The sequence below is a fragment of the Thecamonas trahens genome, assembly GCF_000142905.1.
Source record: "Thecamonas trahens ATCC 50062 unplaced genomic scaffold supercont1.59, whole genome shotgun sequence".
Classification (NCBI taxonomy): domain Eukaryota; order Apusomonadida; family Apusomonadidae; genus Thecamonas; species Thecamonas trahens.
Window position 1 is genome coordinate 152,210 of NW_013657621.1, and position 20,417 is coordinate 172,626.

A 20,417-nucleotide genomic window follows, 5' to 3' on the forward strand; every position below is an offset into this window, starting at 1 on the left:
TGTGTGTGTGTGTGTGTGTGTGTGTGTGTGTGTGTGTGTGTGTGTGTGTGTGTGTGTGTGTGTGTGTTTGTAGGTAGACATAGCGGCGCGTACGAGAGTGAGTGCAGTGCGTTTGAGAGCGAGAGTGTGTGTAGCGTATGCGGGAATGTGTGGTTTAGTAAAATTTTCTCCAACCACCCTCGAACCAATTAACCACTTACATCTGCGGGCCAAGGTCTTCACATTCCTCCGGCGTGTCCCCACGTGAGAAAAAACCCCACACAGATTGAGTGGACACACGTTTGCGGAGACTGGCCTCCCCCTCCCGCTCACCCGCACTACTCTCCGTTGCCCCCTCCCCTCCCCCTCCCCCTCCCCACCCCCATCCGCCCCCATCACGGTAGCATCCACCGTGACTTGTCGGCCAGGTAGTCCCCCTCCCCCCAGTACCAAAAGTTGCAGCAAACGCAATTGACTTTGGCAGCACGCGTCTGCAAGCGCTCCACCACTCGGCACACGGTCTGGACGGCGGGGGGAGCCATGACCACGGCCAGTGAGCGGAACAAGAGACGGAGATGTACCATTTCCAGCGTATGGAGATTTAAGACCAGTTGCTACAGATCAGCCAAGTTTCGTGGCCATAGAGTTTCTCTAGCTCTCGTAGGCATGGCTGTCGTTCTCGCCTTCCTCTGCCAGGCGCCAATGGCGGAGGCTAGCTGCGTGTCGCCTTTGCTCGCACCCGCACCCGCATGGCCACTTGCCGGCGACGCCTCGTTCGGCCCATCGCCACTCGCGGTCATGCCTGACATACCGGCATGTCTTCCAGAGCGAGAGGCTATTGCTGTGGTGGCCACTACCAGCGCAGACGGCGTGACGGGCGTGCGGCTGGTTGATATCAACAACGACGGCGCGCTCGACGTCATCTCCTACGAGGAGCTCGACGACTCCATCTCGCTCTTCCTCAACCAGGGCATGGGTGCTGGCCTCGCTCCGAGGGCTGTCATTGGTCCGCCCTCGCCGCCTATCGAGTACGATCGCCCGCGGAGTGTGGCCTTTGGCGACATTGACGGTGACTCGCTCGTCGACATGGCCTCGGCGAGCCAGGTTGATGACGCCGTCGGCTGGACCCGCAATCTCGGGAGCGGATTGTTTGGCTCGCGGAATGTGGTCTCGCCTGCGGCTGACGGCGCGTCGGGCGTGGCGCTCGCGGATTTGGATGGCGATGGAGATCTCGACCTCGCCGCCTGCTCCGCCAACGACGACTCTGTCCGCTGGTGGAGGAACGTCGATGGGAAGGGGAACTTTGTCTTTGTCCAGCTTGTCTCGGCGGCCACCGACGGCGCCGCTGACATAGCCGCGGTGGATGTGAATGCTGATGGCGACGTGGACCTTGTTGTTGTCTCGTCGAACGACAACAAGCTAGCCTGGTTCGCTAACAACGGCTCGTACTTTGGCACCGAGCGCATCATCTCGGCCACGCTCGCCAAACCGGTTGCCCTCGCGGTTGGCGACATGAACGGCGACGGCGTGTTGGACCTTGTTGTTGCGTTTGAGAGCGCCAACACCGTCGCCTGGTTTGCCAACTCCCACCCGGCACCAGGCTCCTTCTCGTCGCCGCTCCCGATCACTACCTCGGCGCTCTCGGTCCGTGGCGTCGCTGTCGGCGATCTCGACACCGACGGCGACCTTGACGTCGCCCTCGCTTCGGACGGCGACCAGACCGTGGCCTGGTTTGCCAACGCCGATGGTCGTGGTACCTTTGCGACCTCGCCGCGGGTGGTCACCACTGCATACGCTGGCCCGCGCGACGTCGCCATTGGCGACATTGATGGTGACGGTAAGGCCGACCTCGCCGCCGTCTTCCGCACGGCAGATACCGTTGCCTGGTTTCCACACGCCGTCGTACCCGGCTCGTTTGCCGCTGGTCCGACATCCATCGCCACTGCTCTTGACGGCGTCGGCGCCGTCGTCCTAGGCGACCTCGATGCTGACGGCGACCTCGACCTTGTCACCGCCTCGCCGGGCGAGCTGGGTGTCGCCTGGCGTGCCAACATCGATGGCGACGCAGTTGCTTGGTCCTCGCCGCGTTCCGTCGCACCGTCGCCTCCGGGCACGCATGCACTCGCTCTGGCTGACCTCGACGCCGATGGTGACCTAGATTTGGTTCTCGGCTCATCAGAGCCCGGGGCGGCCGCGCTCGGCTACGCGCTCAACGTCGATGGCGTGGGCGGCTTTGCGCCTGTTGTCGCTCTTGCTTGGAGCGCCAACGCCACTGGTGGCCTCGCGCTCGCCGACTACGATCTCGACGGCGATGTTGACATTGCCGTCTTTGACTCGTCGGGCACCACGCTTGTTGTCTTGCTCAACCGCGGAGGCGACGATGGCTTTGGACCAGAGCTTGCTGTTGATACGACCGGCTCGGACATTGCCGCACTCGTCGCCGCAGACCTCAACAATGACGCGCTGCCGGACCTTGTCGCTGCCCACGCTGGTGCAGGTGCGGTGTTGTGGTACGCGGCAAGCAACGGAGCCGGCCTCGCGTTTGTCGCTGCGGCCGTGGTAGCCAACACCGACGTCGCTGGTGCTTCTGCGCTTGCGATCGGAGACGTAGACGGCAACGGCGCGCTTGACGTGATTGTCGGCGCGACAACCGACACCACCATTGCTTGGTACGCCAACGCTGGCAACGGGGCGTTTGCGCTTGGCGCCACCGTCGACGCTGGCGCCAGCGACGTCGCGGTCCTTGCCACTGCCGACCTCGACGCCGACGGCGAGCTCGACATTGTGGCTGGACGTGGCGGCGTTGTCAACACCATGGCCATGTACGCCAACACCGGCAACGGTACGAGTTTTGCGGCGGCATCGGTGCTGGTCGCCGGCGTGACGCAGCCGACTGCCGTGTTGGTCGCTGACATCGACGGTGACGGCGACAGAGACCTTGTGTATACCTCTGCCGGCGCCGACCTTGTTGCCTGGCTACCACAGACGTCGCGAACTGCCTTTGCCGACTATCTCCCGCAGCAGCACGGGCTCGCGCGAGACGATCCGGCGTGCGCTGTGACATCGAGCTTTGCCTGCGTCACCGCGTCGCTCGGGCGACTCTCGCGCTGCGTCCGCGACACACTGGTCCTACCTACTGGCAGCTACGGGTGCCGGCGCGACGCGCACGCGCTCGTTACCCGTCCGATAGCGGTGGCATCGGCCGACTGCGCGGCACCGGCGGTGTTCAACTGCACGGCTCGTGGAGGTGGGGTGCTCTTCCGCGCGCTAGCGCATCCTTCAGCTGGTGTGCCGACCGTGGGCGATCTCGAGCTGCAGGGCGTGAGCTTGGTGCGACTCGGAACCGCACAGGTCTCGCCCTTTGGCGCACCAGGCCTGCGTGCCGAGGGCGCCGGCGCGCGGCTTGCTCTGGTGAACGCCTCTGTCAGTGACGCAACGTCGACGGTGCGACCGGGAGTCTTCTTCTTTGACGAGGGCATCGGTGGCGCAGTGCTTGTCGATGACGGCGCGACCTTTGTCTCGCACCGGACGCTCTGGGCGAGGTGCACGTCGTCGCGGTTCGGCGGCGCGGTGGCGCTTCGCCGGGCCGGAACGACGGCGGTCGTCTCCGACTCGGTCTTTACCAGCTGCGCGAGCGACGGGTCCGGTGGTGCGCTGGCGGTGCTGGCCGGCGTGGCGGTGTCTGCGAACAACACGCGGTTTGTGGGCAACAGCGCGGGCGTAGGCGGTGGCGCAGTGGCCTTGCTGGAGATCGAGGCGACGCTTGTTGGGCGTGGCCTCGAGTTTGACGGAAACGTGGCTGCCGGTGGGCTCGAGGCCGGCGGTGGCGGCGGCGCGGTGGCTGTGGTCGGCTCGCGGACGGTGCTTGTGCTGGAGAGCGGATCGCGGGTTGTGAACAACACAGCGAGTCGCGGATGCGGCGGTGGCGTGCTTGTCCGTAGCTCGGCGTCGCAGGCGCGGGTCTCGCTGCTGGCAACCGCGCTGGTGGGCAATGCAGCGGGCGTGGCTGGCGGAGCGGTAGCGACCCGCGCCGCGCCGCAGTCGGGCGCTAGCGTGGTGCTGGGCACCGGCAGCTCTGTGGCTCGCTCGCGGGCGACGTTTGGCGGCGCGCTTGCAGCTGTGAGCTCGGCGTATCCGTGGCCGAGCTCGTCGTCGCTCGCGAGTGTGGCACGCGGCTTGGCGACGAGCGCAGTTCCGAGCATTGCGTCGATTGCGTTGGTTGACGGCGTAGAGGTCGGCGAGGCAGAAGCACCCTTTGGCAGTCTTGTGTTTGTCTGCGACGCGGTGATTGAGCTCTCCGGGAGCGTGTTGGCGCCTCGCTCACCTAGTTCCGGCGGCAGCGCGTTGGCTTGCGCGGCGAGCGGGGTCAACGCGCCAGCGCCACCCAGCGGCTGGCTTGTCGAGTCCGGTATCGGAGCGAGCTTGCTGCGCGTGACGCCGCCGACGGCGCTTGTCCCAGATCCGGGTACATTTCCACCAGCGACGGTCTCTGGCTCCCTGTTGGGGGCCGGAAGCATGGGCGTGTTTGACAGCTATGGCCAGCGAGTCCGCGACCAGACGCTGGTACTGTTCGCGACGTCAGCAACAGCTGGAGTCGAGGCGAACGGTCTGGAGACTGGGACCGCCGTCAGCAGCGTGACCGGGAGCGGGGGCCTCGGCGTGCTGCGACTGAGCGCACTGGCGGAGACAATCGGGGACGCACGCGGCGGGCTGCCGAGTGCGATCCAAGTACGACTCAGCGGAGCGGTCGGTAGTGAGCCGCCGACAGCGGCAGTGACGGTCAACGTCACGCTCTGCCCGATCGGGTTTGGGGCGGTGTCTTCACCCGGGGCGGTACTCGAGTGCGGCGCGTGTTCGGACGGGTCGGCGTCGGCGACTGTGTCTGCCGAGCCGTGCGTGGCTGTTCCACCGTGCCCAGCAAACACGTTGCGGCTGGCCACGACCAACGCCACGGTGGTGGCGCCGTGTCTATGTAAGGAGCGGTTCTGGAGCCCATCGAAACAGGCTGATGTGGAGTGCATAGCGTGCCCGCGTGGCGGGCTGTGCGATGGTGGGCTGGCGGCGCCTCGGGCTGCGCCCGGGTTCTTCCCCGACGCCACGGATCCGGCGCTCTTTGTCTCGTGCCCGCGGGCAGAGGCGTGTTTGGGTGACGGGCTGTGTGCATCGGGTTACCGTGCGCGGCTGTGTGCCGAGTGCGAGTCGGACTACTTTAAGCTGTCTGGCTCGTGTCGGCGGTGTCAGCCTGAGCGCAACGTGGCAATTGTGTTGCTTCTCCTTGCGGGTGTGCTGATGGTGACGACGGTCCTGCTGGGGTTCAATCTCGCCGAGAGTTTGCGGTACAAGTTTGCAGCGGCGATGATCGGGCTCAATGCGCTGCAGATTTCTGCCATCTACGGCTCGCTCGACTTTGACTGGGGTGAGCTGGCGACGCTGTACTTTGACATTGCGTCTGCGGTGAACCTCAACGTAGAGCTGACGAGTCCCGAGTGCGCGTCGGCGTCGGGCACCGACGTCTGGGTTCTCAAGTGGGTGCTCACACTCCTGCTGCCTCTCTTTGCGGCGATCGTGCTTGTGCCGGTCTGTGGCGTGTTTGCCGGGCTCATTGTCGGCAACGTGTGGTGGCTTGGGAAGAAGAATCTGGACCAGCTGCGCGGAGCGGCCGGGCGGACGCTCTTCCAGATGATTGTCTTGCTGTACTTGCCGCTGACAAGCGCGTCGCTGGCGCCGTTTGGCTGCCGCAAGGAGGAGACCGGGCGGTGGGTGCTCGACGCGGATCCAGTGCGGAGCTGCTACAACGAGGCGTGGTGGGGCGGGTTGTTTGTGCCAGGTGTGTTGGCGACGGCTGTGTACGCGGTGGGGCTACCTGCGGGCGTGGCGATTCTGCTCTCGCGGCGGCGGGCGGCGCTCGATCCGATCTCCTTTGTCCTCCGCTTCGGCTTTCTTGTGGGGCGGTTTGCCGACGAGGCGTGGTGGTTTGAGGTGGCGATCATGCTCCGCAAGCTCGGTGTTGTGGTCTGCATGACAGCCTTTTTCTCGAGCGAGGGCAAAGCGTCTGCGGCGGTGCTTGTGCTTGTCGGCTCACTCGGGCAGCTGGTGTATCTGCGGCCGTACCGGTCGACGCTGCACAACCGGTTGGCGGTGGTTGTTCTCGCTGCGGCATCGCTCATTCTGTACACCGGCATGCTCGACGCGCGGACGCTGCGGATGATAGGAGTGACGATCGGGGTCGTCACCATTGTTGCGGCAATTGTAGTCGGCAACGGGCTCGACCTCTACCTCATGGCGCGGCGCGAGAAGGAGATTGAGGAGGATGAGTACTTCAGCTCGGGAACGTTTCACATGCACGACGGCGGCGAAGTTGAGCTTGGTGGGCTCGGGATGGTGCATTCGATCTCGGGCACCGAGCTCCATAACATGCAGGCGTCGAGCGTGGACATTGGGTCGACGCTCTCGACCGCCCCGCTCGTCGAGTCGGCTGCGCCTGCTGCGGCCGGGATGTTTGACTCGCCGCCGACCGAGCCCGAGCCGCCTCCGGCCCTGCTCTCGTTCAGGCTGCCGCCGCCGATGCCGCATTCGGTGACGTCTTTGGCGCAGCAGTTTGACTCGGTGGATGCAAACAGGTCAAACATCGCCACCGGCGGCTCAGTCTCGTCGACGCCGACGGCCACCGTGGCGATGGCGACCCACGGCGCGCTCGGAACCATCGATCTCGAGTCTTGCGAGTCGGAGACGGCGCCGCTGTACTCGGTCACTGCTGGCGTGACCCACGCCGAGCTGTCGGATGCCGGCGAGCTGTGCCGACCGCTCGACACGGGACCTACTGCATTGGCGTCTGCCACCTCGTCAGGCGACTCGTCGTCATCGGGCGCCGACACGCAGGCGTCGACAACATGCGCGGCGACAACGTGCGGCTCGGTGACTGCGCCGTTTGCGTCGATGAATGACCGTCCACATGTGGCCAGCACGACCGCCAGCACGACCGCCAGCACGACCGCGGGCACCACCACCAGCTCTTCCACCGCCGACCGCCGGCGAGCCGGAACCACGTCAACAGTATGCAGCACGAACTCGAGCTCAAGCTCGAGCGCAAGCGCAACCACAAGCACATCGTGACGGCGAGGACCTTTGGGGCATGGCCAACGATTAATGGGGGAATGACATGGCCAACGATTAATGGGGGAATGACATGGCCAACGATTAATGGGGGAATGACATGGCCAACGATTGGCCAACGATAAATGGGGGAATGGCCAACGATAAATGGGGGCATGGCCAACGATTAATGGGGGAATGGCCAACGATTAATGGGGGAATGACATGGCCAACGATTAATGGGGGAATGACATGGCCAACGATTATTGGGGGCATGACCAGGAGCAAAGGGGGAGGGGGGAGGAGAGCGTGTTGGTGGTGACGGGCACGGGCACGGGTGCACGCACCTGACCCACCCATTAACCCCCCCCCCCCCCCTCTCCTTCCCCCTCCTTCCCTTCCCGTGTTCGTTCTGTGTGTGCAAGTGTGTGGCCACCATGAGCGAGACCGGCAGCAGCAGCAGCAGCAGCAGCAGCCGCAACGACGGCAGCAATGGCGATTTGTGCAACGGTGGCAACATGCGCAGTGATGGCAATGGTGGGGCCAGAGGTGGTAATGCTGGTGGTGGCGACTCGTGGGAGTCGACCAACTCGGATGATTCGGGCGCAGGCACTGCTGTCGAGGTTGATGATAGTGATGATGATGGCCGGAGAGGCAGTGTGGTGGACGTGGAGACGATCGGTGGGAGCAACCATGGCGGTGGCTCGGCTCCTGCGAGGCGGTTTACCGAGACTGGGACGCTGGTACTGGACGATGTGGATACCTCTTCGCGGCGGAAGAGAGCGAGGAGGAAGGGCCGGGCCAAGACGTATGACGCAGGCGTGCCGTCGCCCAAGGCCGAGACGGCGACTGCGTCGTCGGGGCTGGGCTTTGGGCTTGGCACCAGCGACGCGAATCGGAGCGGATGGACCGAGTCTGGTACGCTTGTGGCCGCACGGTCGACGCTGGGCGAACCGCCTCGGGTCCGTGACGAGCAGGCTGCCATCGACGCACTGATGGCGCTGGACAAGGTCCAGCTCGCCGCCCGGGTGGTGGCGGCCGAGGCTCGGCTGAGCGAGGTACTCATTCTAGTGGACAACATGCGGGCGGAAATGCTGGCGCGGCAGGGAATCGACGCCGAGGACGCGCGGGCTCACACGGCGGGCGCGCCGCTTGCGCGAGCCAAGACCGACGTGGCGCTGATGGGCAGCGACGAGACAGGAAGCCCCGAGCGCAGCGGGAGCTCCGCGCCTGTAACTCCGCGGAGCCCGACGTCGCCACAGGCGGCGACCGACGGCTTGCTTCCGGCATCTGCAGCTGCTGCAGACTCGACGTACGCGTCGTGGCTACAGAAGCGCGACCCGATCACCGGGCTCTGGTCACGGTTCTACGTTGTGTTCCACGGAGAGGAGCGAACGCTCTCGTACTATGCGCACGAGAAGGCGCCGGTCCGGCTGGGGCGGTTTGTCTTTCAGGAGCTTCCGCTCAAGGTGGTGTACGGGGCCGATGTGCTTGGCGAGCTCGACGAGGACATCCCGTATTGCTTTGGGCTCTCGTGCAACTCGCGCCTCTTGCATGTGTTCTCGGCGGTGACCGGGGTGGATTTGCTCAACTGGTGCGCGGCGCTGGGCCAGGTGTGCGCCGGGGTAGAGGCGAACGCAGTGGCGTTGCCGGGCACGGAAGCCGACACCGAGGCTGCGCTGAACGCGTTGGTGGCGTCTGTGTTCTTTCTCCGCCGGCGGGCGCAGTACCTGTCGACTGTGGCGCGCAAAGGCAAGCTGATGTGGGGTCAACAGCTGGCGGTGTTGTACAACTTTCGGTTGTACTTTTTCGAGAGCGACGAGGACATCAAGCCGATTGAGTCGGTGTGTATTGTCGGCTACTCGGTCAGGCCGCTCACTTCGGAACGAGCGCGGCCGAACTCGTTCCGCATCTCGCACCCGGGCCTTCCCTCGTATACACTCGCCGTTGACTCGCGGCGGAAGCTCGCCACCTGGGTCGGCGCCCTCACTTCTGCTGCCAATCTCCAGCGGCAGTGGTTCATTGAGGGCAACGAGGAGTTTGACCGGCGAGCGGCGCCGGCAACGTCCCAGGTCCATGTCTCGATCAAGCTCGACAAGGAGGTCATCCGCAAGCCGTCGCGGCCGCGGGCGGCGACTGATGCGCAGGCGGTGGCGGCGGCAGCGGCAGCCGACGGCCCGCTGCCCGACGATGGGCAGGACGGCGGCGGGGCCGGTACCAGCAGCGATGTGGCCGATGGCCTTGCCAACGTCCGCTCGCGGCTCACCCGCGGGAGTTCGATCTCGGAGCGGCGCAAGCGGCTGATCCGGAGACGGTCGGCGGTCTCGCGGGCGCTTTCCATCGCCGAGCTCAAGGACCGCATGAGCTCCAAGCTGCTGGCGGCATACAAGTTCCGCTCGTCGCTCTCCATCGACGATGTCGTCAACATGCTCCGCGAGTTCCACGGCCTCCCGCTGCTGCGCGACGAGCGCAAGACCGGATTCGAGACGCCGTCGGACGACGAGTACGAGTATGCCACTGCGTCCGATGACGACAGCTCGGGCGATTCCGATAACGGGACCATGGTGCTCACCTCGACGCCGCGCTCGCCGGCATGGTCGCCTCTGTCGAGTCCCGCGGCGGCCAGCACGGGCTCTGGCGGCAAGAGCAGCGACGGCGATGCGTAAACAGGAGGAGCGAGACTCATCGCATGATGTGTTATGTGGTGGTGGTGACCGCTGTGGTACCTTCAGGCGAGACCAGGGTGTGCGCGGCGAGGGCGGCAAGCTTCTTCTGCTGCCCGAGGATCTGGCTGTAGGTGGCGACAAGGAGGTTACGGCTCTGCTCCTGCGCGTTGAGCAGCTCGTCCTCGGTCTCTTTGACCATCCTGAGCAGGACCATCTCCTCGACGGACATGCTCGGCGCATCAAGCAGCATCCGTTTGCGCTTCTCAGTCCGGCTTGTGTACTCGTCGTCATCGGCATCACCGCTGCTATCGTTGTCATTGTCATTGTCGTCGCGTCGCCGCTTTGGCCGCGGTGTCGCATCAGGCGACGTTGATGAGCGCTGCTGCCGCCGCTTTGGCTGCGGCGTCACCGCCGTCGCCGCCTTGTCCTTGCGCGAATTTTTGCCGGCATCCGATACTGCAGTTCCGCCACTTGTACATGCCCTGCGTGGTCTTCCACGAGATGGTTGTGATCGAGTGGTTGAGGCGGTAGCGGAGGTGATGGTGGTGGTGGTGGTGGTCGCGGGCGTGGTGGAGGTGGAGGTGGCGGTCCGGGCTGCTTCTGCTGCTTCTTCTTCTGCTGCTGCTGAGCGGGTACGGCGGGCGGGCATGGATGGAGCGGTTGGGCTGGTCTCTGGTGGCGGATGGGGGAGGGGGATGGGGGGGGTGGGGGGTGGGGGAGGGGAAGTGGTCGAGTGTTGGGCGGTGACCGTTGGTTGACGCAACGTTTGGCTAATGGTTATGGAGGGTGAACGATAAACGCAACGTTTGGCTAATGGTTATGGAGGGTGAACGATAAACGCAACGTTTGGCTAATGGTTATGGAGGGTGAACGATAAACGCAACGTTTGGCTAATGGTTATGGAGGGTGAACGATAAACGCAACGTTTGGCTAATGGTTATAGTGTTGCGGCACAGACCATCGATTATCCCATGTTCCCCGCAACGATTCCTCCCCTCGGCACCGTTGTAGGCAGTCCCCTCCCCCACCCCCCCTCCCCCCACCCCCGCACCCCTTCTCTCCCCCCTCTACCCCCTCACCACCACCACCACTACCACCATCACCACCACCATGCACAGCCCCCAGAGTGCAGGACGCCTCACCCGGCGGGTGGGAGGGAGACGGAATGGCACAGCTGGGTCACCAAGGGGGACAGGGCGGCGAGCAGGCAGAGGAGCAGGCGGAGGAGCAGGCAGAGGAGCAGGCGGAGGAGCAGGCGGAGGAGTAGGCGGAGGAAGCCCCGGAGCAGGACGGGGTGGAGATCGGCTGAGTAGCAGTGAGCTGATGGCTACGCTCAATGCCTCTCCGTTGGCTACGATGAGCTCGAGAGATCGGGCCATTGCCGCACTCGGCATCGATGCTGCTCATCTCGTCTCCTTGCCTCGATCACACTTTGATGGTTCGGGCTTGGATCCGGCCATCATCCGCATGCGCATCGAGTATCATGAGGAGAGGAAGCAGAGGCTGTTGGCTCTGGTTGAGGAAGAGGCAGAGCGATTGGATGCTGGCGGCACTGTCGGTGATCATACCTCGCCCATGTCGTCGCGGAGGTACCCGATGTCGCCTCCTAGGACCCCCATGGCGGCGACGGCAGCGTCAGCTGCGCCCGGCTCGGCAACGGCTGGGGATAGCACTCCAGGAAGAGGCTCGGCCAGAGGCACTCCGGCCAGCTCAATGCCTGGCACCCCGCTGGGCGGCGAGAGCACAGACGGCTCGCCGCGCCGATCGCTGCTGCGGTCGAGCCGTGGAGAGGTGACCATCCGGTCGCCGCAAGCAACGGCAGCGGCGGTGGCTGCCATCGATACCGAGGTGGCGGAGCAGTACGAGAAGCTGGTCGACAACGAGGCGCGGCGGCTGGCGGCGATCGAGCGGCGGATCGAGCGGAGCGTGGCGGCGCTGGAGCGGAGCGAGCAGATCCGCCGCGACATGGAGGAAAAGTTTGAGCGCAAGATGAAGCTCGAGGCCGAGCGGGTGGCTCGCCGCAAGCGCGAGCGCGAGGAGGCCAACGCCCGCCAGGCCGAGGCCCAGCGGCGGCGGACGGCCAAACAGGCGGATATCAACCGCCGGCGCGAGGCGCTGCTCGAGGCAAAGCGCGAGCAGGTCGAGGCTGCCGAAAAGCGGGCTGCCGAGCAGCGCGAGCTCGCGGCGGCGGCCGCCATGAAGCGAGTCGCCGACCAGGCAGCGCAGCACGAGCGCCACGCTCTCAAAGTTCGCGCCAACCTCGAGGCCGAGCGCCGGCGGCAGGAGGAGAAGCGGGCGGCGCGCGAGGCGCACGTCGCCGCCATCCGCAAGGCACAGGCCGAGCAGCAGTCGGAAAAGATCCGCGCCTCGCAGCGCGAGGCCAAGCGGAAGGAGCAACACCGCGCTGCAGTGGTTGCCCGCGCCGAGCGCGCTGCCCAGGATCGCATGGACCGGATGCTGCGGAAAGAGGCGGCGGTGAAGGAGCGGCTGGACTTGCTGGCGGCCGAGGCCGATGCCCGCAAGGCCGAGGCTGCGGCGGCACGGGCTGCGGCAGACGCAGCAGCAGCGGCGGCGCGCGCCGAGCTCGAGGCCGAGGAGCGGGCCCGCCAGGAAGAGCTGGCAGCCGAGATGGCCACCCGCGAGGCGGCCGCCGACGCCGCGCGCCGCCGGCAGGTCCAGGCCACGGTGGTCGAGCGCGAGGAGCGCCGGCTCAAGCGCCTCGCCCGCAAGGATCACGCCCGCATGATGCAGCGGCAAGAGGCGTTCCGCCGGGCGGTGCTCGCAGAGAAGACCCAACAGGAGGCCATCCTCGCCCAGTACATGGACGCCCGCAAGGCCGAGCTGCAGGCCGAGCGGGCGCGGATGCAGCACGAGGTCGAGAGACATGCCGCCCGTAAGCTCCGCCAGCTGCAGACGCAGCAAAAGGTGCGCCACCGGATCAAGGTGACCGAGCCAGCGGCACGTGCCGCCGTCACCAGCGCCCGCACCCACGGGACCAGCGGCGCAGCGCACGGCAAGTCGAGTGCGGGCGCTGCCGGTGGCGGCTCGGCCCGCCGCCGCGGCACTCTCCTCTCGATGCTGACGACCAACCCGTCGGCACTCATCGAGCACACAACACACGACGGGCTCGGCGCTCAGCACTCTCCGGGTGGCGGCGGCGCTGCTGAGACTGCGGAGCTTACTTCGGCGGCGCACGCCCTTGAGACCATCATTCCACCCGACGTCCGGCGCTCAACCTATCGCCCGCCGTGGGCGCGGTCGCCGGCCGGCCGCAAGCCGACATCACCGGCGCACGCGCCCGGGAGCGGGCGGCCGGAGCGGCCGTCACCGCGGGCGCGCCGCGCCGCAGGGCCCGGGAGCCCAAGCCGGCCGACGCACGCGACGAGGTCGGCGCGGGCCGACCTTGGCGCGTCGATGCAGCAGCTCGGCTCGTCGAACTTTGACCTCTCGGCAGGAGCATGAGCGCCAGGCACTTGTGGATTTGGTGTTCCATGCCCAGGCGGCAGCGGTGACAACAACATGTTTACATCGACGAGTAGAGCGGACCGTTTGCGCCCTCAGGCACGCGCCACTCGATGTAGTGCGGAGCGACGATGGAGCAGCACTTGCACTGGACGCAGTTGGACGGCGAGGTGTGGAGATAGGGGCCGGACTCGTTCTCCATAAAGGTGTAGACGCCAGCGGGACAGAACCGGTGGGCCTGGCCGGCAAAGCGGTTGAGATCGTCGACAGCGGTCTGCTGGGAGTGGACGTGGAGGTGCGACGGCTGGTCCTCCTCGTACGAGTTGTTGGCGAGGAAGACCGAGGAGGGGAGGTCAAACGAGAGAACGCCGTCAGGCTTGGGGTACTCGATCTCCTTGGCCGCCGGGTTGTCTGCGGTGACGCGTGCCTCGTGGTCTTCGTGCTTCATGGTGAGGGTCCACGGCGCCTTGCCAAAGGTAGCGGTCTCAAAGGCCGCGTTGGCCATGCCGGGCCAGAACCCGTACTGGAAGCCTGGGCGGATGTTGCGGACAGAGCGGAGCTCGTCGTAGACCCACGATGACTCGATGGTCTCGACGTAGTTGTCGAGTGTGATGCCCCCGGCGTCCGATGCGAGGATGGACGACGCATCGTCGCCGGCGGCCATGAGGGCAGAGACGGCGGCGTCGGCAGCGTACATGCCCGACTGCATGGCTGTGTGGGTGCCCTTGATCTTGGGCACGTTGAGGAAGCCGGCCGAGCAGCCGATGAGGGCACCGCCTGGGAAGGCCAGCTTGGGGATGGCCTGCAGGCCGCCCTCGTTGATGGCACGAGCGCCGTAGGAGATGCGCTCGCCACCGGCAAGGTGCTTGGCAACCTCGGGGTGATGCTTGAACCGCTGGAATTCGCGGAACGGGTTGAGGTACGGGTTCGGGTAGTCGAGCCCGATGACAAAGCCGACGGCGACGGTGTTGTCCTCCTGGTGGTAGAGGAACGAGCCGCCGTAGGTGGCAGTGTCGAGCGGCCAGCCAATGGTGTGCTGGATGAGCCCAGGCTGGTAGATCTCATCCGGAACCTGCCACAGCTCCTTGATGCCGAGGCCGTACGACTGCGGCATGACGCCGTCGCGGAGGCCAAACTTGTCCATGACCATCAGCGACATCGAGCCGCGCGCACCTTCGGCAAAGAGCGTGACGGGCGCGTGGAGCTCCATGCCGGGCATAAAGTCGGGCTTCTTGGAGCCGTCCTTGGCAATGCCCATGTCGCCAGTGGCCACGCCACGGACCGAGCCGTCGTCGTTGTACACCACACGGGCGCCAGCGTAGCCCGGGTAGACCTCGACGCCGAGCTCCTCGGCCTGCTCACCGAGCCAGCGGACGAGTTTGCCGAGCGAGATAATGTAGTTTCCATCGTTGTGCATCTGCGGCGGAACAATGGGCGAGGTGATGGCTGACGACTCGGAGGTGAGGAAGACAAACGAGTCATCCTTGGCCGGCGTCACCAGCGGCGCGCCCTTGTCCTTCCAATCCGGAATAAGCTCATCCAGAGCACGAGTCTCAAACACGTTTCCCGAGAGAATGTGCGCACCAAGCTCGGCGCCCTTCTCCAGCACCAGGACTCTCCGATCGTCCTGACCAGCGTCAGCAAAGGCCTGCTTTGCCCGAATAGCAGCCGAGAGACCAGCCGGACCGCCACCGACAATAAGCACATCGACCTCATCAATGAAAGCCTCATCCTCTGCACCATCATCACTCACATGTGCACTCGTCGAGAACATGCCCATGCCCATGCCCATGCCCATGGTGGCACTCGTCGGTCTCGCACAAGACTCGGTCAGCTGGGAACTCGGTCCTCCTGCCAGCTTGTGTGCCAGGATGCTGGCAGCACTTGTGGCCCTGCGGTACAGGCTCGGCTTTGCCCAGGTCAGCATGGTCGTGGTCAAGAGTATGAGGGAGAGAGAGAGAGAGAGAGAGTGTGTGTAGTGGTGTGTGTGTGTGTGTGTGTGTGTGTGTGTGTATGTGTGTGTGTATGGGGGAGGGGAGGGGAGGGGGCGGAACCGACCGCTTTTCGTTCGGTGCGGCTGATTTTTGCCGGAGGCTGTCGGTGGCGAGGATGAGCGAGTTGGTCGACGATCAGTGCGCGCGCGCGGGTGATTGTGAGTGATCAAGGTGGGTGATCAAGGTTGGCCATTTGGTAGAGGGGCGGTTGGGTGGCTTTGAGTGGGTTGTCTGGCTTGGCCTGACGGTTGAAGGCGGTGGTGAGGACATGGGACGTCATGATGACGACGCGTGTCGACGTAAGCTCTGTACTTGCGGCAACTGGCGGGGCTATTGCTCGGCGGGCAAGGTCATCCAGGGGCACGCCCACACCCAATATCATGCTCAGTACAGCAAACTCAGCATCGCCCCTCCTAATCGTCACCACACCATTCAGTCAACAACCGTCTGCTTGCCATCAGTCGCCTGCACACAACGGCCACGGCCACGGCCACCATCACCATCACCATCACCATCACCATCACCATCACCATCACCATCACCATCACCATGCGCAGATCATACTCGTGGCGACCACGGGTCCTGTGTTGGGACCCATCTCGGAGGTGTCGGCAGCAGCTGGCCGGGGAGCAGTGACAGCTGGCGGACGGGGAGCAGTGACAGTTGGCGGGCGGGCATGGACGGCCACTCAACCCTGTTGCCGGACCGCGGCGGGGTTGGGCATGTCGCGCGAGGCGGAAGCACTGAAGCGGCGACGAGAGGAGGCGCTCGACTTTATCGCCGACTCGCTGACCGAGTTGGCTACCGGCGAGGTCATTCTCCCTCGGCACCTGCTCCATGGCCGCCAGCCTGTGCCTGCTCAACTCGAAGCTCCTCCCCTCGATCCGCACGCGGCCGATGCGTACTTGAACCATGCCCTGGCTCGCCCGCTGGCCAATGTAGCTACCACCGCTACCCGGAGACGTGCGGCGAAGATCGAGGCTGCTCTGCGGCCTACCCGTCTCTCGCTCGTTGTCCAGCGCCGCATCGATGCTGCTGCTGCATTGCCAGCTGATTCACCTGCGCCTCGCTGGCCTCCGCCTCGCTCCCGTCGTCCGCATCGCATTCCGCGTGCTCCAACCATGTCGCCCGAGCTCGCACGGCTTCGTCGCAAGTATGCTGATGCAGAGCTTCCCGGTCGGGCCCCCGATCACCGGCCTCGCCGTCCGCCGGCGCGCCTTCCCCCCGGGGACACTCTACACCGCCGCGCTTGCACGCCTCGCCGCCGCGGGCGCGAATCTTTGTCACCGCACTCGAGACGCCGGCGGGCATCGCACTGAGCGACAAGCTTGAAGTGCTGAAAAAGGTTCGGCACAGCGCGCGGTCTGAGGCCAGGCCCGAGAAGCAGAGGCGCAAACCGAGGATCCTGCGGTTCTCGTCGCCGTCGCCGCCTCTGCGAAATGCAACGGCGAGTGGCGCAGCGCGGGCGCTGTCACGGGTGACGGGTCGCTCGCGCGACGCGGTCTTGCTCCGATCGCACACACCGAGTGTGTCCTCGCCACGCTCGACGGGTTTGGCTCCGGGCGCTTCGCGGCGCGATGTCCGCATCGCCGAACTTGCCGCGGCCTACCCCTCGCTCAACGTGGCCGAGCTTGCCAACCGTGGCGCCTACCACGCAATCGCTGCTGTCGTCGCCTATGTCGAAGCCGAAGCGCCAGTCCCTCTGCCTCTGGCGGCTGCCGCCCATGACGCCCTCGAGCTTCTGCACGCCGAGGAGTCGTCGCGGATCGGGATAGAGAACGCACTGGCGACGTCATCTGCGCTTCGCCGCGCACACCACTCGCTCACCCGCCGTGCTGTCTCGGCGCTCGACACCGTCGACCACCGGGCGACTGGGACTGAGATTCCGTACCGAGCCATGGCGTACTCACCGTTTATGCGGGGTGAGCTCGATGCCAAGTTTACACTGGAAGCTAAGCCGGCAAGTAGATGGCGAACGTGAGCTCCGCCTTCACGATTCCCCAGTCGCCTGGCACTGCGGCTTGTGCGTCTTCCAGTGGCCGACCTGGCACGCCCGAGAGCAGTAGCGGACGGCCCTGCAGCGCGAGCATCTCTTGAGCGCCTCGGTGGCCTTGCCGCAGGAGGCACAGCCCGCGGCCGATGCAGCAGGTTCTGTCGAGAGGCCAGCCGGCGCCTCCTGCACATCATCGTCCGAGTACGACTCGTAGCTGTACTCGGAGCTATGGGCGGGTGGGTTCGGCCTACTCTTGACGCCCGGCTCGGGCTCCGGCTGCGTCTCGGGCCAGACCAGGAGATCGACGAGCGAGCGCAGGTCACCCGCCGTAGCCGCCGATCCACAGAGCAGGCGGCGGAGGCCATCCAAGCCAAGGCGGGCGCCGAGCGCGAGCTGGTCGGCCGGGATGTGCGGCGGGGGGAGGGTGTAGCGGGCGCCAGGCGGCGGGATGCTTCCATGCTGCATGACAAGGAGGGAGAGGCGGGCGGTAAAGGCGACGAGGACGTTGGTGCGAACGCGGAGAAGAAGCGAGTGGTACTCGGGCTTGAAGATCAGATCGACAAGCGCATCGTCGTCGTGGGTGCCCCGGAGCGAGGCGCCGAGGCCCTCGACCATGTGGGAGAGGTTCTCGAGGAGGAACATCATACTGAAGAACCCGTAGCGGACCGGAATCTCCCGCATCAGCGAGTCGAGAAAGCGCAGCGAGGCGCCGAGCCTGCTCTTGCGGACGCCGACACGGAAGCGCTTGATGAGCGCACTCCGTCCCCGCATCTCTGCGTCCGTCGGCGTGTACTTGCGGCCATCGACCGAGCAGCGATACGGCTGCGCGGCGGCGGTGATGAAATCGGCCATGACATGCTCGCTCTCACAGAGGAGCGGAATGCTGATGATCTCGGGGACAGCATAGGGCAAGAGCGCGAGGAGGGGCGCATCGTGCCGAGCAGCCGAGACAACGTCACTGAGAGCTGTAAAAGCCATCATGCCGCGCCACAGCGGCGGGAGGGCATGGAAGCAGTCGGCAATAGCCCCTGCGCGTCGATCGTCACCCGAGAGAGCCAACACCAACGACGCCATGTCCGCTAGCGACAGCTTTGCCACCGATCCGATGAGCGGCCAGTACGAGTCGTCGGCCCAAGCCAGGAAGGCCAGGCTCGAGTTGAGTCCGGCGTATCGTGCCATGGCGGCCTCACCGGCCTGGCTTGCCGCCTTGCGAGCATGGGGCGAGGGTGAGGAGGGTGTGGGCATGGGTGAGGGCGTAGGGGTGGATGTGGCGGGGAGAAACTGCTCGAGCCGTCGCCAGTCGTCGTCCGCCATGGCTGGGGGGGGGGGCGAGTGAGCGAGGTGGAGCTGCTCGCCGAGGGAAATGGCGGCAGGCGAGGGAGGCCAACCATGGGATGTGATGCAGTTCATTTCAAGTGTGGTGATGTAAGTGAGGCAGGGAGGGGCAAAGGGGTGGGGTGGGGGTGGGAGGGAGGATCGGGAACACCGCTAGAGGGCGCGCGCAGTGCACACGACGCGACGCCGAGGGAGCGATGGTTAGGCAGCGTACTGCTCGATGCGGGTGAGGAGGGCCTCCGAGTCTGCGACAAAGTCAATGGGGACGGCGCGCATGACGGTGCAGCGGACGCGGTCCTCGTCGCGGTAGGTCTCGACCTTTGCGCGGAGGCGGAAGTTGTATGCCTTGAAGGTGGCCTCCTCAAAGGCATGCTGGTAGGCCGGGTCGTCGGCCTCCTTGAGGGCGGCCATCTCTGCGGCGGTCTTGCCGAGCAGGGTCGGAGCCGAGTCGTCAAAGGCGGAGAGCCAGAACGAGCCGGTGTGGTCTGCGGCCGAGACGGAGAGAACGTAGCGGTAGTTGATCGAGGTGAACTCCTTGGAGCAGCTCTCGCACTGCCAGCGGCCGGTGCCGATCTCGACAACCTTGCGGTTGCAGGTGCGACCGTCGGGCTTCTCGTTGGGGCAGGCCGGGTAGTAGAGGGTGCCGTCGGAGCGGATGTATGAGATGGTGCCGCGGACCCAGAACCAGTCGGGCTTCTCGCCGTGACCGAGGTTCTGGGTATCGATCTGCGAAAAGGTCTTGTAGACCTTGGAGAACGAGCCGCCACCACCGGCCGAGATGTTGACGCCCTGCCCGGCGGCAGCGCCAGCGGTCTCGTACCAGCCCTTGAGCTGGGCGGCCTCGGGGATGTCGGGCGAGACCGAGATGCCGGACGAGGCGCCGGTAGAGAGCGACTTGCCGTTGTAGTCGGAGATGCGGACGCCCTTAAAGGCGACGACCGGCGCGCCCGGGTAGTTGAACGCTTCGGCACGGTTGCCCCAGAGGGTGACCTGGACCAGGTGGGCGGTGTCGTCCATGATCTCGATGTCGCGCTTGGGAATCTGCGTCCCGCGAGTCTTGGACGTGACCGAGCCAAGCGGGTGGATCTTGGTCACGACGCCAATGACGTCGACGTTGGTGTCCTTGGGCAGCTCGGCAATGGCTGAGATCTTGACAAAGTTGTAGTGCTGGGCCTTGATCTCGGTTGCCGGGGCGGTGCAGAGGATGACCTCCGACTCGGCGCGGAGCGTCATCTCGTACGGCGAGTTGGTCCGCGACCAACGCTTGTCGGCCATCTTGAGCGAGCCGCCGGTGATGTAGTAGACCGAGCCCTGCTGGATGACAGGCTGCCACTTGTCGCACTGGTCGTTAAAGGCGGCAATCTTGATCTCGCCACCGGCGGCGTCGAGCACTTCGAACGAGAACAGCTTGCCCTCGGACGACGGCTTCTTCCACGTCCGGATGTCCGACTTGTTCGTCACCCGCGCCTTGATCGTCCACCGCTGCTGGTACGGGTGGAGGTCGGCAATGCGGGTGATGTGTGCCTCGGGCACCGGCGCACCCGACGCTGCCGGCGCGCCCATGGTCGGACGGGCCGAGGTGGCCATGGTGCTGGCCGAAGCCGCTGCCGCCACCGCCGCCGGCGCTCCACCGTCGGTCGGGCCCGTCAGCGTCTGCTCGGCGTTGACCGGCGAGCCGATGCGGGCATCAGCCTGCGAGACAATGTCGAGGGCAATGAGAATGACCACACGCCGCCCGTGGACCGTGTTGCACAGCGACTCGGTGAGCCGGACCAGCGAGTTGTTCTTCAGCATCTCGGTGTGCACAAGCTGGTTCAGCTGCGTCGCAAGGATGGCCTGCTGGTAGTGCTTGCCATCGGAAATGACCAGCCTGTGCGGGATAGGAAAGTCTACGCG

General features: G+C 65.5%; 6 protein-coding genes across 6 annotated transcripts in view; 2 read left to right on the forward strand and 4 right to left on the reverse strand.

Moving 5' to 3' along the window:
• Nucleotides 1-449: 449 nt before the first annotated feature.
• On the forward strand, nt 450-9,737 carry AMSG_10409 (uncharacterized protein; the record flags this gene model as incomplete). Its single annotated transcript, XM_013898120.1, has 2 exons — nt 450-6,911; nt 7,547-9,737. The coding sequence occupies exons 1-2, from the start codon at nt 520-522 to the stop codon at nt 9,735-9,737; spliced, it is 8,583 nt and encodes a 2,860-aa protein (XP_013753574.1). The 5' UTR covers nt 450-519.
• A 31-nt stretch (nt 9,738-9,768) lies between these two features.
• AMSG_10410 (uncharacterized protein) lies at nt 9,769-10,216 on the reverse strand (the record flags this gene model as incomplete). The annotated part of the gene is made up of 2 exons (XM_013898121.1): nt 9,769-10,039; nt 10,209-10,216. The coding sequence occupies 2 exons, from the start codon at nt 10,214-10,216 to the stop codon at nt 9,769-9,771; spliced, it is 279 nt and encodes a 92-aa protein (XP_013753575.1).
• A 3,044-nt stretch (nt 10,217-13,260) lies between these two features.
• AMSG_10412 (electron transfer flavoprotein-ubiquinone oxidoreductase) lies at nt 13,261-14,997 on the reverse strand (the record flags this gene model as incomplete). The annotated part of the gene is made up of 1 exon (XM_013898122.1): nt 13,261-14,997. One exon carries the CDS (start codon nt 14,995-14,997, stop codon nt 13,261-13,263), a length of 1,737 nt encoding a protein of 578 aa, XP_013753576.1.
• Nucleotides 14,998-15,915: 918 nt separating this feature from the next.
• Nucleotides 15,916-17,161, forward strand: AMSG_10413 (uncharacterized protein; the record flags this gene model as incomplete). The annotated part of the gene is made up of 3 exons (XM_013898123.1): nt 15,916-16,303; nt 16,363-17,115; nt 17,151-17,161. The coding sequence occupies 3 exons, from the start codon at nt 15,916-15,918 to the stop codon at nt 17,159-17,161; spliced, it is 1,152 nt and encodes a 383-aa protein (XP_013753577.1).
• A 22-nt stretch (nt 17,162-17,183) lies between these two features.
• On the reverse strand, nt 17,184-18,365 carry AMSG_10414 (uncharacterized protein; the record flags this gene model as incomplete). The annotated part of the gene is made up of 1 exon (XM_013898124.1): nt 17,184-18,365. The coding sequence occupies one exon, from the start codon at nt 18,363-18,365 to the stop codon at nt 17,184-17,186; it is 1,182 nt and encodes a 393-aa protein (XP_013753578.1).
• A 212-nt stretch (nt 18,366-18,577) lies between these two features.
• AMSG_10415 (replication protein A DNA-binding subunit) overlaps nt 18,578-20,417 on the reverse strand; it is a gene marked incomplete at its 5' end in the record, with an annotated part of 2,905 nt that continues 1,065 nt past the window's right edge. Inside the window, one exon of the mRNA XM_013898125.1 lies at nt 18,578-20,391. Coding sequence (XP_013753579.1) covers nt 18,723-20,391 — 1,669 coding nt within the window. The 3' untranslated portion in view covers nt 18,578-18,722. The remainder of the gene's footprint in view (nt 20,392-20,417) is intronic.